Consider the following 14,641-nt stretch of genomic DNA (forward strand, 5'->3'; position numbering starts at 1 on the left):
ACTTTTAGGTGATCCAAAATCCAAAATTATTTACATTGCTTTTATTTATAAAACACAGAAGTAATTACTTCAAACAAGAATGTTTTGATGTCTAAGACATTATATTTCTTACTTATACCTTAATCCATGCACCATACGAAATGTATCCCTATCCATGCTTATTATATTTTTTCTTTCTATTCTAACAGATAATCAAAGAATGAAGTTGGACTTTTTATTGAAATTGCTGTCCTTGAGTTTGTGTGTTTCTTCCCACCTGCGAAGGAGAATTTTATGTTTTGATTTGGATTATTTCTTCTTTTTCATCTTTAAAAAATTTTTTACTGTTTTTTTCTTGTCAGTAATATTCACTGAGACCAAGTTTATTACTGTAATCTATGTCTTTAAGTATTCAGTCAGCTTCTTGGACTGGATATTGAATATTACATTTAAGAAGTTGGGCAAGATTGCACAGATGGTGACTGTGAAAAAATGAGAAAAAGAAAACCCCATCTCCCCAGAGTTTCTCCCAGTTTTAAACCTTTATGTGAATCTCAACTGATGTGGCTGTCTTTACATTTTATGGTAGTTTTGATTTTACAATGAATTTGAAAAATCAGTACAAGCTTTTGTCAGTGAAAAGTCAACTTATTGAGAGCGAGAATTCAGTTAACAAGACATAAACTCCACAAGATAGAAAAGGATGCCAAATGAAGACAGGAAGATGTCATGACCAAAGATATTTATGTAAAATGTGTAATTAATGTTTTGGAGATGTTGTATTCTTCTGTGCTGAGCTGGGAACTAAAAGTCCTAAATCTGTATTCTGGTTATGTATCATTCAGTTACGCAGTAACCAGCTTAATTATCATTTTTCTGTCTTTGAAGAGTGAAAGCTATGATACAGCTAAAGGTGCTCTTGAAATGTCATAGAAAATAATAATGAAGCTAAATGATTAACTACTGAGTTGGAGCATTAAAAAAAAAATCCAGGTATAGCTTCTGATTCACTCCTGCTGCTGCTGCTGCTAAGTCGCTTCAGTCGTGTCCGACTCTGTGTGACCCCAGAGACGGCAGCCCACCAGGCTCCCCCGTCCCTGGGATTCTCCAGGCAAGAACACTGGAGTGGGTTGCCATTTCCTTCTCCAATGCATGAAAGTGAAAAGAGAAAGTCAAGTCACTCAGTCGTGTCCGACTCCTAGCTACTCCATGAACTGCAGCCTACCAGGCTCCTCCATCCATGGGATTTTCCAGGCAAGACTACTGGAGTGGGGTGCCATTGCCTTCTCCAATTCACTCTTAGCAATTCAATATTTCTTACAATTTCTGCTTGGGTGGCATACAAAAGGCAAAATTAATAAGTGATATAGTTATAAACTACCAAGTTTTGTTACTTTTTAATGGGATAAAAGAATCTGGTTTGTGTGAAATAAGAAATTCTGTGGACTTCAAAAAAATACTTTGAATCATTTACTATTTCTTACCTGATGTGCCCTTGTGTGTGCATGCTCAGTTACTAAATTTTGTCTGACTCTTTGTGACCCCATAGATTGTAGCCAACCAGGCTTCTCCATCCACAGAATTTCCCAAGCAATAATTGCCTTTGTGCTGTGCTTAGTTGCTCAGTCATGTCCAACTGTTTGCAACCCCATGAACTGCAGTCCACCAGGCTCCTCTGTCCTTGGGGATTCTCCAGGCAATAATACTGGAATGAGTTGCCATGCCCTCTTCCAACCCAGGGATTGATCTTCCCAACCCAGGGATCGAATCCAGGTCTCCTGCATTGCGGGCAGATTGTTTACTGACTGAGCCACCAGGAAAGCCCAAAAATACTCCAGTAGGTAGCCTATCCCTTCTCCAGAGGCTCTTCCTGACCCAGGAATTGAATCAGGGTCTTCTGCATTGCAGGCGGATTCTTTACCAGCTGAGCTACCAAGGAAGCCCTATAATTGCCTTTTTCTACCCATAAATTCCATGAATATTTCTTTCCCTTATCTTTCTGTCCCCTTTCTTCCTCCTTCTTTTCCCTCTCCCAATTCACCTAATTCAACACCTATTTATTGTAGTGTGCTATGCCAAGGGCCATGCTGCCATCTACAAGGATATCCTGGAAAGAGATGATACTGTAGTATCAGCAGTTTGGCAATAGAATCCAACACTGTGACTGTCATTTCTGTCAGTGAAATGAAACCAAAATAGTTGAATCATCCCTTTGGTATGGTTGAACCAGTTGTGAATTATCTCTAAACTATAATTATTTTCACTCAAACTTGTATTGAAATGGCCTTAGGTAACTAGCACAAAACATGCTGTACACATCCCTTTATTCAGGTTTAAATTCAACATGTTTTAGACCATCATAGGGCTATTATACTCCTGTTCCCTCTGTCTGTCCATCATCTAGCTATGTTTGTCTGTAATCTATTTACTATTTTATTATTACAAAAGAGGATAAGGTTTACAGAGGCTTGCCCAATGTCACTTAGCTAATGTAAGTAAGATTTCAGATCCAAGTTTAAGCTTTTTGATTCCAGGTTTATTGTTTTCCCTATAGCACAGTACAATGTGAGAATTGTTGTAATGATATTTCATTTGTAAGACAGTGTGATCTAGTAATAAAATCATGGGTTCTGGAATCAAATTTGGATTTAAATCTGGCTGTGCCATTCATTAACTCTATGAACTTGAGAGAGTTAATTTCATGGAGTCTCAATGAATTAATGGTTATTGTGATAAGGTATGTAAAATGAATGCAACACAATAGGTAATCAGTAAGTATTAACTGTGATTAATTCTTTATCTAGACTTACCTCCAATTGTATAATACAAGTTCTCAGTTTCAACTATAAACTGGCTCCCTGACCATGTGGGTTGAAATACCATGGGCAGAACCAACTTCAAATCCCTGGATGTTATTCTTTTTGATTCTAATACCTCATGGTTATTATTTTTGCCCACACAAAACCTACTCATCTCCCGCATGTTTGAATCACATCTTGTCCTTAGCTTTTGGACAATTTAAGTACAGAAGCCCCTCATTACTCACAATTTTAGTTACCAGTGGTCAAACACAGACTGGAAATATTAAATGGAAGATTTCAGAAATAAACAATTCATAAGTGTTAAAATTACATGCCATTCTGAGTAGCCTGATAAAATCTCTTAGGGTCCCACTCTGTTTTACCTGGAATGTGAATCGTCCCTTTGTCCAGCATATCCTATTCATTAGTCATGTGGTAGCCTACTTAGTTATCAAATCCACCACTGAGGTTTTGCAAGGCTGGTTCTTCAAGCATTTAATATGCTTCATACTTAACAAAGGCTCCAAAGCCCAAGAGTACTGATGCTGGTCATTTGGATATGCCAAAGAGAAGCTGTAAAGTACTTCCTTTAAGTGAAAGTTCTCTGTTTAATAAGAAAAGGAAAAAAAAAAAAAAAAATGCTGAAGTTGCTAAAAATCTATGTAAAAAGAAGTCTATCTTTAAAATTGTGAAGGAGAAAGAAATTTGTGCTAGTTTTGCTGACACACCTCAAACTGCAAAAGTTACAGCCGCAGTGTGACATCAGTGCTTAGTTAAGGTGGAAAAGGCATTAAATTTGTAAATGAGTTATTTAGAGAGAGCAAGAGAGACCACATTCACCAACTTTTATTATAGCATAGTGTTATAATTGTTTTATTTTATTATTGGTTATCATTATTAATCTCTTACTGTACCTAATCAGTCCTGGGTGTTCTTTGGAAGGAAATGATGCTAAAGCTGAAACTCCAGTACTTTGGCCACCTCATGTGAAGAGTTGACTCATTGGAAAAGACTCTGATGCTGGGAGGGATTGGGGGCAAGAGGAGAAGGGGACGACAGAGGATGAGATGGCTGGATGGCATCACTGACTCGATGGACGTGAGTCTGAGTGAACTCCGGCAGTTGATGATGGACAGGGAGGCCTGGCGTGCTGCGATTTCATGGGGTCAAAAAGAGTCAGACACGACTGAGCGATGGAACTGAACTGAATTGAACTGTATCTAATTTATATATTAAAAATTTTAAACAGGTACATATGTACAGAAAAAAGCATAGTATATACATAAGTATTTGTGGGGTTCAATACTATCTGTGGTTTCAAGCATCCACTAGGGTCTTGGACCATATTCTCTAAGAATAAGGGAGGACTATTGTGCCCTCGTTATTTTCTTACCTCTCTCTCCACCTCTGAACCTGTAGTGCTCATTTTGATAATTACTATATTATTCCTTAAATATTTTCATTATACATGTCTTTTTCCCTTGACAAAATTCTATTTCATGGTGGACAGGACACTTTTATTGTATTTCCTTCATGGGTCTCATACCACTAGTACAGTATTTGACACCACAAAAAATGCTTATATGGTAAACTCTCAGCAAAAGTAACATTCATGGGTGATACTAGCTGTTGTAAATTTAAATGAATGTGATAGGAAGCCTTTTGTTTCCATGTTATGGTTCACCTTAGGAAATTTCATGTTAAACGTTCTGATTTAAAAATGCTACATCTAGGCAGAATAATCGCATGCAGTTTAACATGATAATGTTTATTAAAAATCTATATGTGAAAGTTTGAAGTAATAGGAAAAACTTGAAAAACAATGATTATTTGGTAAAGATATTGGTCATATAATTAAGAATATCTTAGTCCCGTTAGTCTGAAATCTGATGTAGAGACAATATGTATCAGTATAAAGTACTTTTGATACTTCTATCTTTAATCCACAGAAATGTATACATTGCATGCTAAATTCACCTGAGATGATAACCTCTGTAACATATGTTCTCAGATACTCTGGATCATGATTCAGTAACACATACTGATTTTTAACAAGTGTCTTCATCTACATTTTCTTTATTATCTTCAATAAACAAGAGTTCTCATAATCGTGTAATTGAAGACAGAACTAAACCTCAAAATAAAATAAGTCTCATTGGAAATCTGCCAAAAGAATGTTACATGTAGAAAATAGTGCTTGATCTACAATTTTATCACAATTATAGTAACTATTGTAAAGCTCAATGAAATACATATACAAAAATGTAACAATATTAATATGCTTTAAAAGACCTGATTCTTGACTATGGATCTTCCCAACCCAAGGATCAAGCCCACGTCTCTTAAGGTCTCCTGCATTGGCAGGCAGGGTGTTATCACTAGCGCCACCTGGGAAGCCTGTAAATTTGTATATGTGTTTTACAAGTGGACTATGGTCAATGAAATATATGAAAATTCAAACAGTGTTGAATTGATCTACATTTTTAGTGTCTACATGAATGACTTTCAAAAATTCAATAAATAATGAAAACCAGGTTATAAGAAAACCATATAAGCTACTTAAGAGAACAAAAATGTTTTCAGTCCCTTCAGTACTTGGAAGCACTTTTAAAAGTCTATTGCTAAGATAATCGTAATTATTCAGGCACCTTAAAGATCTGAATAAAATATTCTTAGCTTGATATGCTTTTAATTAATCATTATGAATACTTAAATGTTTAATGGTTGTCTTAAAAATATTTGTGCTTATGTTTTTCATGAATCCAGGCTTTTACTAAATATTTTAATTCAAAATATGTCTAGGCTTACCCCATAGATTAAAGTGTTTCTGTTTCATTCACGTTCTAAGATTTCATTTTATTTTCATTATCTGAAGTACTTTATGTAAAAATAATTGAACAATATGCATTTTAAGAGTTTTTGTACCTTTTATTTTTTAAATTCTCAACCATAATGTAAACCCTCTGTGGGAAGGACCTCTGTTTTATATTTCTCCTGTACCTACAGAGCCCAGCACTGTGCTGAACACAAAGAAATTGTTCAATAAAAGCTTAATGGAGAGTCTAAGTGGCCTGACTGCAATCTATATTAGTAATGCCTGAGACACTTGGTGTGCTTGGTGTGAGAAAGGGTGGCATTTAGTTGACAGTTGATTTTGACAGTTGATTCTTTATTTACTTTTCCTCTTTGACATTGTGCTCTTTTGGTCAGTCTTTAAATCTGAGCAGTGCAAAGAGTCTTCTTTAGACTTTTTGAAGAAAACAACTGTAAATATTTGTAAAGAATGGGGCAATTGCTGTTAGAAAAAAAAAGGAACTAGATAGAAATCTACATATAAAACTAACCTGCCTTTAGTTAGCTAAGTTACTTCTTACCTTGGTATAGGAGCTGAGTTTTACCACACTTAGAATTAAATGAAAGTGCTGCTGAAGATATATACCTTGTGGAATAAGACGAACATAATTTTCACATATGAGGGCAGTAGAAAATTTTCATTTTATGATTTTTTTTGAGCAAAGTATAGTGTTCTCTTTTTTGAAATAAGTATACCAGCGCTGTAGTAAATGAATAACCATCATTAGTTGATTTCTGAAAGAAAGTTAGTGGCTGCTGATTATGGTTTTTATCAGTTTAGTTAACTTATAATTGAAATACAGGTATACATAGAAAACATGAGAATTAAGTAATAAGCACTAAAATACTATGGCATAGGAAGGGCAGAAGAGATTCCACACTAAAAAGCCACAGTGCCCTTTAAAATACAGAGTTAAACCAAAAGTAGACTACCAATAGAAATGCAGGATTTAAACAAAAGGATGTAAATTTGTTACAAGACTAGACAAAGTGTGATTTAGTAATGCGTACTCCATAAATATTAATACTTGCTGATTGTTGTGGTGGTGGTGAGAGAGACTACTGCTTCTGCTGGTAAAGAATAGAAATAGATATTCAAGCAAAATTAAGTAAGTGTAAAACTAAGAAGATTAAGAGAGAGTAGGGAAAATGTGGTAATATATGTTTAATAAGACTGAAAAAATGGAAAAAAAGATTGAATTAACCTTCTTTTTATATAGCTAACCTTCTTTCATGTTCTGTTAATTCTACTAGTATTTCTCAATTCTGTCTTTTCATCATCAATACCATGTTTTAAATCTATGCCTCCATCATTTCCCATCTGAATTACCCCAGTAGCCTCTGTCCTGATTCTGGTCTTAGGCCCATTAGTCACCCTCCACATCTGCTATCAGAGTATGATTGGTGTTAATAAAGATTGTCTCTCAGGGCAATCCTGTTCATGAACAGGAGTGCAGTTCGATGGTTGGCCCATAGGTCTAGTAGATTAGGATTACAGAACCCAGTGATTGTGCTACTCTTAATTTATCTTGCAACTACTGCCATATTTCAAACCCTACCCATTTGTACCATGTGGGAAAATGACAGACCCTAAAAGGGAATTCAAGGAGATTTGGTGCAGTGTTTCTCAAACTTACCCAATCATACTAACCACTCTAAGTTTATTTTATTAAAATAAAAATATCAGTCCCTTCCCTGGAGGTTGAGTCTGAAATTCTAGCATGAGACCTAGGATTTTGTATTTTTAAAATAAACTTCTTCTGGATGATTCTTCTCATTAGGCACATGTGACAACATTGATGAAATCTAGTGTTTCTCAGAGTATATCCCCAGACCAATACATAAGTGTTATTAGGGAATTTATTAGAAATGCAAATTATATGGACCCATCTGGCCCTGAATCAGAAACCTCAAGCCTGGAGCCCAGTAATCTGTGTTTTAGAAGCCCTCTGGGTGATTCTCATGCGTGCTAAAGTTTGAGAACTCTGTATGTCAAATGTGGCCCAGAGAGCTGGAAGTAGGGAGTGTATGTAGTTTAGGAAACTCACCTAACCCAGATTCTCCTATGACTAGGTAAGTCATGACTTCAGTCCTGGTGCTGATTGCTGCTTTTCCCTTGACATCACTCCTTTCATATTTTCTAAAGAGCAGTTTGATTTTGTGGATTCCTTTTTGGTTTCCCAATTGATCAGGGTCATGCCCTTCTCTTTCCTGATCACAAATATACTTCATTATTTATTTTCCTATGTGAAATCCTTCTGTTGCTTAACTTTCCCCATAAAAACATTGGCTGACTGCCCATTTGGCTCTAATCATTTATGACTGAGGCTCACACTTTTATCAAAATGTTTTTCAGTGTTAGTATGTACCAGCCAGTTGCTATATTTTTTTTTTAAGAAAGGTATAATCAGATAACAAACTGTCTTATTCTCTCTTCTAAGTCTCATCTCTTTTCACCTTTTGGAAGGCCAAGGCAATGCTGAAAGATTTTGTCTTCAAAAAAAAAAAAAAACACGTTATTTTGAAGGCTAATAGGAACACTGCTAATGTGCAAATATTCTCATTGAACATGTAAGAACATAGATAAAAAGAGAATCACCAAGGAAACTATTTGCTACCACAACAGTGAAGAAGTTGTATTAGTTTGCTAGTGCTACCATACCAAAGTACCACAGACTGAGCAGCTTAAACATTAGAATTTCTCTCATGGTTTTGGAAGATGGAAGCCCAACATCAAGGAGTTGGAAGGCTTGGTTTCCCCCATGGACAGTGAGGGAGATTCTGATCCATGCTACGCTCCTAATTTCTGGTGGTTTGCTGGCAATCTTTGATATCATTTGACTTATAGACACTTCACCCCACATAGCATTCTCCTTGTGTGTATGTCTCATGTCTAAATTTCTCTGTTTTTAAAAATAAGAATATGAGTCCTATTGGATTAGAGACCCATTCTATTCCAGCAAGACCTCATCTTAACTAATGGCATCTGAAAATGACCCTATTTTCAAATAATATCACATTGTGAGGCACTAGGGTTTAGGACTTCACCATATGGATTTGACTGGGGCAAGAGGAACAGTTCAACCATAACGGAATGGTGGGTTGATATAGAGAGGAAGTTGTATCTAAAGTCCAAGATCACAAGACCTAAATGATGTTGCTTTGGGAATTTAATGGGTTTAGGAATGGAATAAAAATCTCAATGACACATGCCAGCCCTGGCTCCAATTAGGAAAGACAAATCAAAAGTGATCATATTTCTGATTCTGAAATATCTGGAAGTTGTCCCCATAAATAAACAGTAAAAAGGTCATAAAACCTGTGGTGGGAAAGACTTTGTGTTTGTACCAGGTTTTAAATGATCAACTTAAAATCAAATTGCTCTATTTATTTCAGAAAGAGTGGGAAGTTGTAAGAATTCTTGCACTTATGTTACCAGCTCAGATTGGTTTCACTGCTTTAAATAGTCACATTTTTACTCTGGTAATTTCCAAATCAGAGCAATAAACTCATCAAGATGTTGAAGACTGAAGGGAAACCAGATGTTACTCATTTAAAAGAGGATAATTAAGGATTTACAAAGTCATTTGAATACGTGGGCATTCAAACAGGTATGAACCCAGAAGGTAAGGTTATGTCCAGTGATTGCCTTCTTGAGTCAGGTTGCTTATTTGGGGATTTTTATTTATGATTTCATGCCTGTACACAAACCTTCAAAAGAACATGACAAGCAGTTGTATTTCTGCTTTATCTGCTGATTGAAGTCTCATCTTGGGTTGAGTGCCAATTGTTTACACCACGTCATGTGGGTGCTCTGGACACCTCTGAAAGCTATTCATGATCACATGGAACATTGTTCAGTGTTAATCTAATGGGTTAGATTGACTTAAAGTTGTGCCAGTAATACTCCACTGGCAGTACTTTTTCATTTCATCATTGTATTTATGTACACGCCCACATAGTTTCAAAAGAAGAAAAAACAGTGGTTGAAAAGATATGTACTTATGTTTCTGGGAAGTGATGCAATTGTTTTCGGAAAAATAATGAAACTTTCAGCATATTTCTAGAGTTCTTTTTGTATCAACACTTCTTGCTATGTTTTCGTAGTCATGGTGGGAGATTTTGCCAACACCCGGCTATTACTAATCTGGTACAGAGCTGAACAAATCATTTTCTTGAAATGGTTCCTCAGTAAAACCTAATTATAAATGCCCGTAATTACGCAGGGTATCTGTCTATATACTGATTGTTGGAAATAGAGGGACTGCGTGATAGGATTCATTTGACAACACTCATTGTGTGCTTAACAATTTCACATTTCACACCCTGAAACTGTACGAGCAACTAAGCCCTCTTTATGGTGGAGATAATTACCCAAACCTGTAGAGGTTCTCCTGTTAGGTGAATGTGGCAATAGCCACCTGAAGTGGCATAATAGCAAAAATTCAGCTAAGACCAGTCCTAGACTGGGTACTGGAAAATTCCTCTGTCTCATAGCCTTGCATTAGATGTCTGGTCAGTTGTCTAAAAGATAAATGTAAAATTGGGTATAATGATGAGATTAGTGCTCCTGAAATGAATTTCTGTAACGATTTCACCCAAGAATAAGTAAAAAAATTAAACGGCAAAAGTCTTACAAGCAGAAGTTTCTTCTTTAGGAACAAATGACCAATTTCTAGTGATATTATCAAAAGTGTTATTAAAAGGTTTTACAACACTTATGTCTCTACTGGGGAAAGAGGTGAAGGACAGAATAATTCTCAGTTCAGTTCAGTCGCTCAGTCGTGTCCGACTCTTTGCGACCCCATGAATCGCAGCACGCCAGGCCTCCCTGTCCATCACCAACTCCCGGAGTTTACCCAAACTCATGTCTATCGAGTAGGAAATGCCATCCAGCCATCTCATCTCTGTCATCCCCTTCTCCTCCTGCCCCCAATCCCTCCCAGCATCAGGGTCTTTTCCAATGAGTCAACTCTTCACACGAGGTGGCCAAAGTACTGGAGTTTCAGCTTCAATATCAGTCCTTCCAATGAACACCCAGGACTGATTTCCTTTAGGATGGACTGGTTGGATCTCCTTGTAGTCCAAGGGACTCTCAAGAGTCTTCTCCAATGCCACAGTTCAAAGCATCAATTCTTTGACACTCAGCCTTCTTCACAGTCCAACTCTCACATCCATACGTGACCACTGGAAAAACCATAGCCTTGACTAGGTGGACCTTTGTTGGCAAAGTAATGTCTCTGCTTTTTAATGTGCTATCTAGGTCGGTCATAACTTTCCTTCCAAGGAGTAAACATCTTTTAATGTCATGGCTGCAATCACCATCTGCAGTGATTTTAGAGCCCCCCAAAATAAAGTCTGACACTATTTCCACTGTTTCCCCATCTATTTGCCATGAAGTGATTGGACTGGATGCCATGATTTTAGTTTTCTGAATGTTGAGCTTTAAGTCAACTGTTTCACTCTTCTCTTTCACTTTCATCAAGAGGCTTTTTGTTCCTCTTCACTTTCTGCCATAAGGGTGGTGTCATCTGCATATCTGAGGTTACTGATATTTCTCCTGGCAATCTTGATTCCAGCTTGTGCTTCTTCCATCCCAGCGTTTCTCATGATGTACTCTGCATACAAGTTAAATAAGCAGGGTGACAATATACAGCCTTGACGTACTCCTTTTCCTATTTGGAACCAGTCTGTTGTTCCATGTCCAGTTCTAACTGTTGCTTCCTGACCTGCATACAGATTTCTCAAGAGGCAGGTCAGGGGGTCTGGTATTCCCACCTCTTTCAGAATTTTCCACAGGGCCTTCCAATCTCTGCTGATAGAACAGTATCAGATCATTAAGAGAAAGAAAAGTATCTCCACATAATTTTTGAATTGTTTTTCTTATTAGGGATTTTTCTTTCATTCCTTCCCTTGCTCCCTCCCTTCTCTCCTTCCTCCCTTTCTCACTACCTCCCTACTTCCCTCCCTTCCTGCCTTCCATCTAATACTTCTTAAGTTAATAAAATCTTGACTATGTGTTTCTTGGGAATAGGAATCAGAGAATAATATGAAACTATATGATACAAAGAGAAAACAAAAATAACATTTCCTAAAAATTACAAGTATATAAATGCCTTCTATTCACTATATCATGTAATACTAACATTCTATGAGATTGTTAATTCAAACTTCCATTTTGGAGATGAAAAACTTCCATTTTAGGCCCATCTCACATTATGACTTAATTACCTTACTTTCCCAACATCTATAACTTCAGATGATCAAACCAGTGTTGAAATCCAGATTTGTCTGGCTACAAATCCTGTGTTTTCATTGTATCTTCCAAGATGTTTCCAGTGTTTAAAATTGAGAAGAGATAGAATATTATAAATTATATTAGCCACTGCTGCTCTGTTGCTAAGTTGCTTCAGTCATGTCCGACTCTGTGCAAGCCCATAGACGGCAGCCCACCAGGCTCCCCCGTCCCTGGGATTCTCCAGGCAAGAACACTGGAGTGGGTTGCCATTTCCTTCTCCAATGCATGAAAGTGAAAAGTGAAATTGAGGTTGCTCAGTCGTGTCTGACTCTTTGCGACCCCATGGACTGAAGCCCACCAGACTCCTCCATCCATGGGATTTTCCAGGCAAGAATACTGAAGTGGGGTGCCATCGCCTTCTCCTATTAGCCACTAGGAAATAGCTATAGTTTCTTAAAGAAATGATGGGACTAAAAAATTTAACATTTTTCTTCATTTCCTTCTCTTTTCATTCACATAGGAAGAAATGGATTTCTCTGAAACCATGAGTATTATTCTTAGCCAGAATACATGGCCATACAGGATACATCACCTTAACTTTATTTGCTAGAGCATATTTATAGTTTTTTTTTAACCCTCATGTGTCTTCTTTCTGTTTTTCAGTTATTTTATAAATGTAGAAAGCATAATTTCACATTCCCAATTATATGACTAGTGAGTGAAGTGAAAGTGAAGTTGCTCAGTCGTGTCCGACTCTTTGCGACCCCATGGACTGTAGCCTATCAGGCTCCTCCGTCCATGGGATTTTCCAGGCAAGAGTGCTGGAGTGGATTGCCATTTCCTTCTCTGACTAGTGAGAGATACCTGCATTTCATGATGCTGTGCTATTAAAGTCAAGAAATGTTATCAAATTTGTTCCTCCCAGACAGGAAAAAAAACTATGATAGTGAAAAGGAGAAAGTATATCACACTTGAAATCAGAGCTAATGGTTTTGGATATATATTCTTTTGCTTCCCATCTATGTGAATTTGGTAAATGATTTAAAAGCTTTACACTTTAGTTCTATCATCTGCCATGATAATCTTAATGCCTTTTTTCAGGATTGCACTGAGCCTTAACGTGGAGATAACACATAAAGGCATTGTACATTTTCAAGTCATGCAGGCACACAAACGCACAGCCCTAATACTGCCAGTCCCTACTTCTGAGCCCGTGGGAGATTCTGCCAAACTATCATGGTAATTTCCCAGCAGATTCTGGACAGTCTCATAAATGGAAGCCTTATCAAAGTCTTCTTTAAAGACTACAGAGGAGACCTACCCAGCTTAGTGGATCTAACAAGCCTGAGGAATCCTCTTTGACATACTGGGTTTGGGTGAAAGGTACCCCACTTCCCTTCACCTGAATGCCACGAGATGAATACCATGTTAGAGCTTAGGTCCATTAACTCAACTTATTTCCTATTAAAATGCAGCTATTTTAATGCATGGTTTAACGAGTGATACAAACTTTTCTGGGAGCAGTTTGTAGTGGAGGGGTTGGAAGAAGGCAAAGAAAGCATTAAGTTACACAGAGAAGAGGGAAGGGCATACTCATGACTAGAGAGAAGTTTGCATGGGGGAGAAAAAAGGGGAAGTGAAGGGGTAAGTGACAATTCCCCTCAACCCCTAATTTTTGCATCCCCTTCAGATTCAGTCTTACCTGCATAGATATTTCCTTTTTGACTGCGAGTCAATTTACCATTGTGCTGTGCTTAGTCGTTCAGTCGTGTCCGACACCATGGACTGTAGCCCACCAGGCTCTTCTGTCCGTGGAGATTCTCCAGGCAAGAATACTGGAGTGAGTTGCCATGCCTTCTTCCAGGGGATCTTCCCAACCCAGGGATTGAACCCAGGTCTCCCACGTTGCAGGTGGATTCTTTACCATCTGAGCCACTAGGAAAGCCCTATCCCTCACAAAACAGCTATTTATATTGAATATCATCTATGGTTTGACATCCTTATAGGCACTTGACATGTTAAATTGTCATAGAACAACTATGCTACTATCTCTCTTTAACAGCTGAGTAAAAGAAGGCTCAAAGAGTGAGTAAGGTACAGAGACTGGATTAAAACCACGTCCATTTCAACCCAAACCTTCTCATTTTCTGCCAACTCTACCATCTGTCATGCTTCTCTGATTTGGAATTTTGTATTTTCCTTTACGTCAAGAACATGGAGGAACTTATGTCAAGGAGATGAGGTTGTGTAGCAGCAGCAACAACAACAATAAACCTGTAAATCTTAGTGTCTTAAAAAATCAAGTTCTTTTGACCTCATACCACATGTCTGCTGAGGGTCAGGTGGGGAGACTTGGCTGCAGGTCCTCCTGCTCAGACACCTGGGCTAACAAAGGCTTCAAACATCACCAGACCCTGTAGTGGGGGAGGGGAGAATTGGATAGTGGCTCCTAACTACTTCCAGAGCAAGGAGTATGCCAAGTCAACCCAAGAGGGTGAAGAAATACAAGCCTATTATATACCAAAAACGAAGAGATGAAAGTACCGGTGAGCAAAATCTCAGTAAATATAGAATAAAAATGAAAAAAATTAAAAAAAACTGCTGAAGTACTGAGTTTATTAAGAGCAAGGTCCTTTTGAGTTTAGCTTTTGAACCCAAGCCTGATTGTTTCAAGCCTTATCAATGTGTTGACTTGGTGAGGCGGGAGATATCAGCATTTTGGTTAGTCATTTTAAATACAGGCAGAGATGTGTATTTTTAGCTAAGTTGA

At 37.5% G+C, this 14,641-nt stretch overlaps 1 protein-coding gene across 4 annotated transcripts in view; it reads left to right on the plus strand.

Moving 5' to 3' along the window:
* PTGER3 (prostaglandin E receptor 3) overlaps positions 1 to 14,641 on the plus strand; it is a 228,547-nt gene that overhangs the window by 96,644 nt on the left and 117,262 nt on the right. For 3 of the 4 annotated variants that reach the window (XM_019957269.2, XM_070786322.1, XM_070786323.1), the window contains one exon: positions 189 to 5,846. The exons of the other annotated variant lie outside the window; for it this stretch is intronic. In XM_019957269.2, the coding sequence (XP_019812828.1) occupies positions 189 to 192 (4 nt within the window). In that variant the 3' untranslated portion in view covers positions 193 to 5,846. Of the gene's footprint in view, positions 1 to 188; positions 5,847 to 14,641 lie in introns of those variants that run through there. 4 annotated transcript variants of the gene reach the window in all.

The sequence above is a fragment of the Bos indicus genome, chromosome 3, assembly GCF_029378745.1.
Source record: "Bos indicus isolate NIAB-ARS_2022 breed Sahiwal x Tharparkar chromosome 3, NIAB-ARS_B.indTharparkar_mat_pri_1.0, whole genome shotgun sequence".
In the NCBI taxonomy this organism is placed as follows: Eukaryota; Metazoa; Chordata; class Mammalia; order Artiodactyla; family Bovidae; genus Bos; species Bos indicus.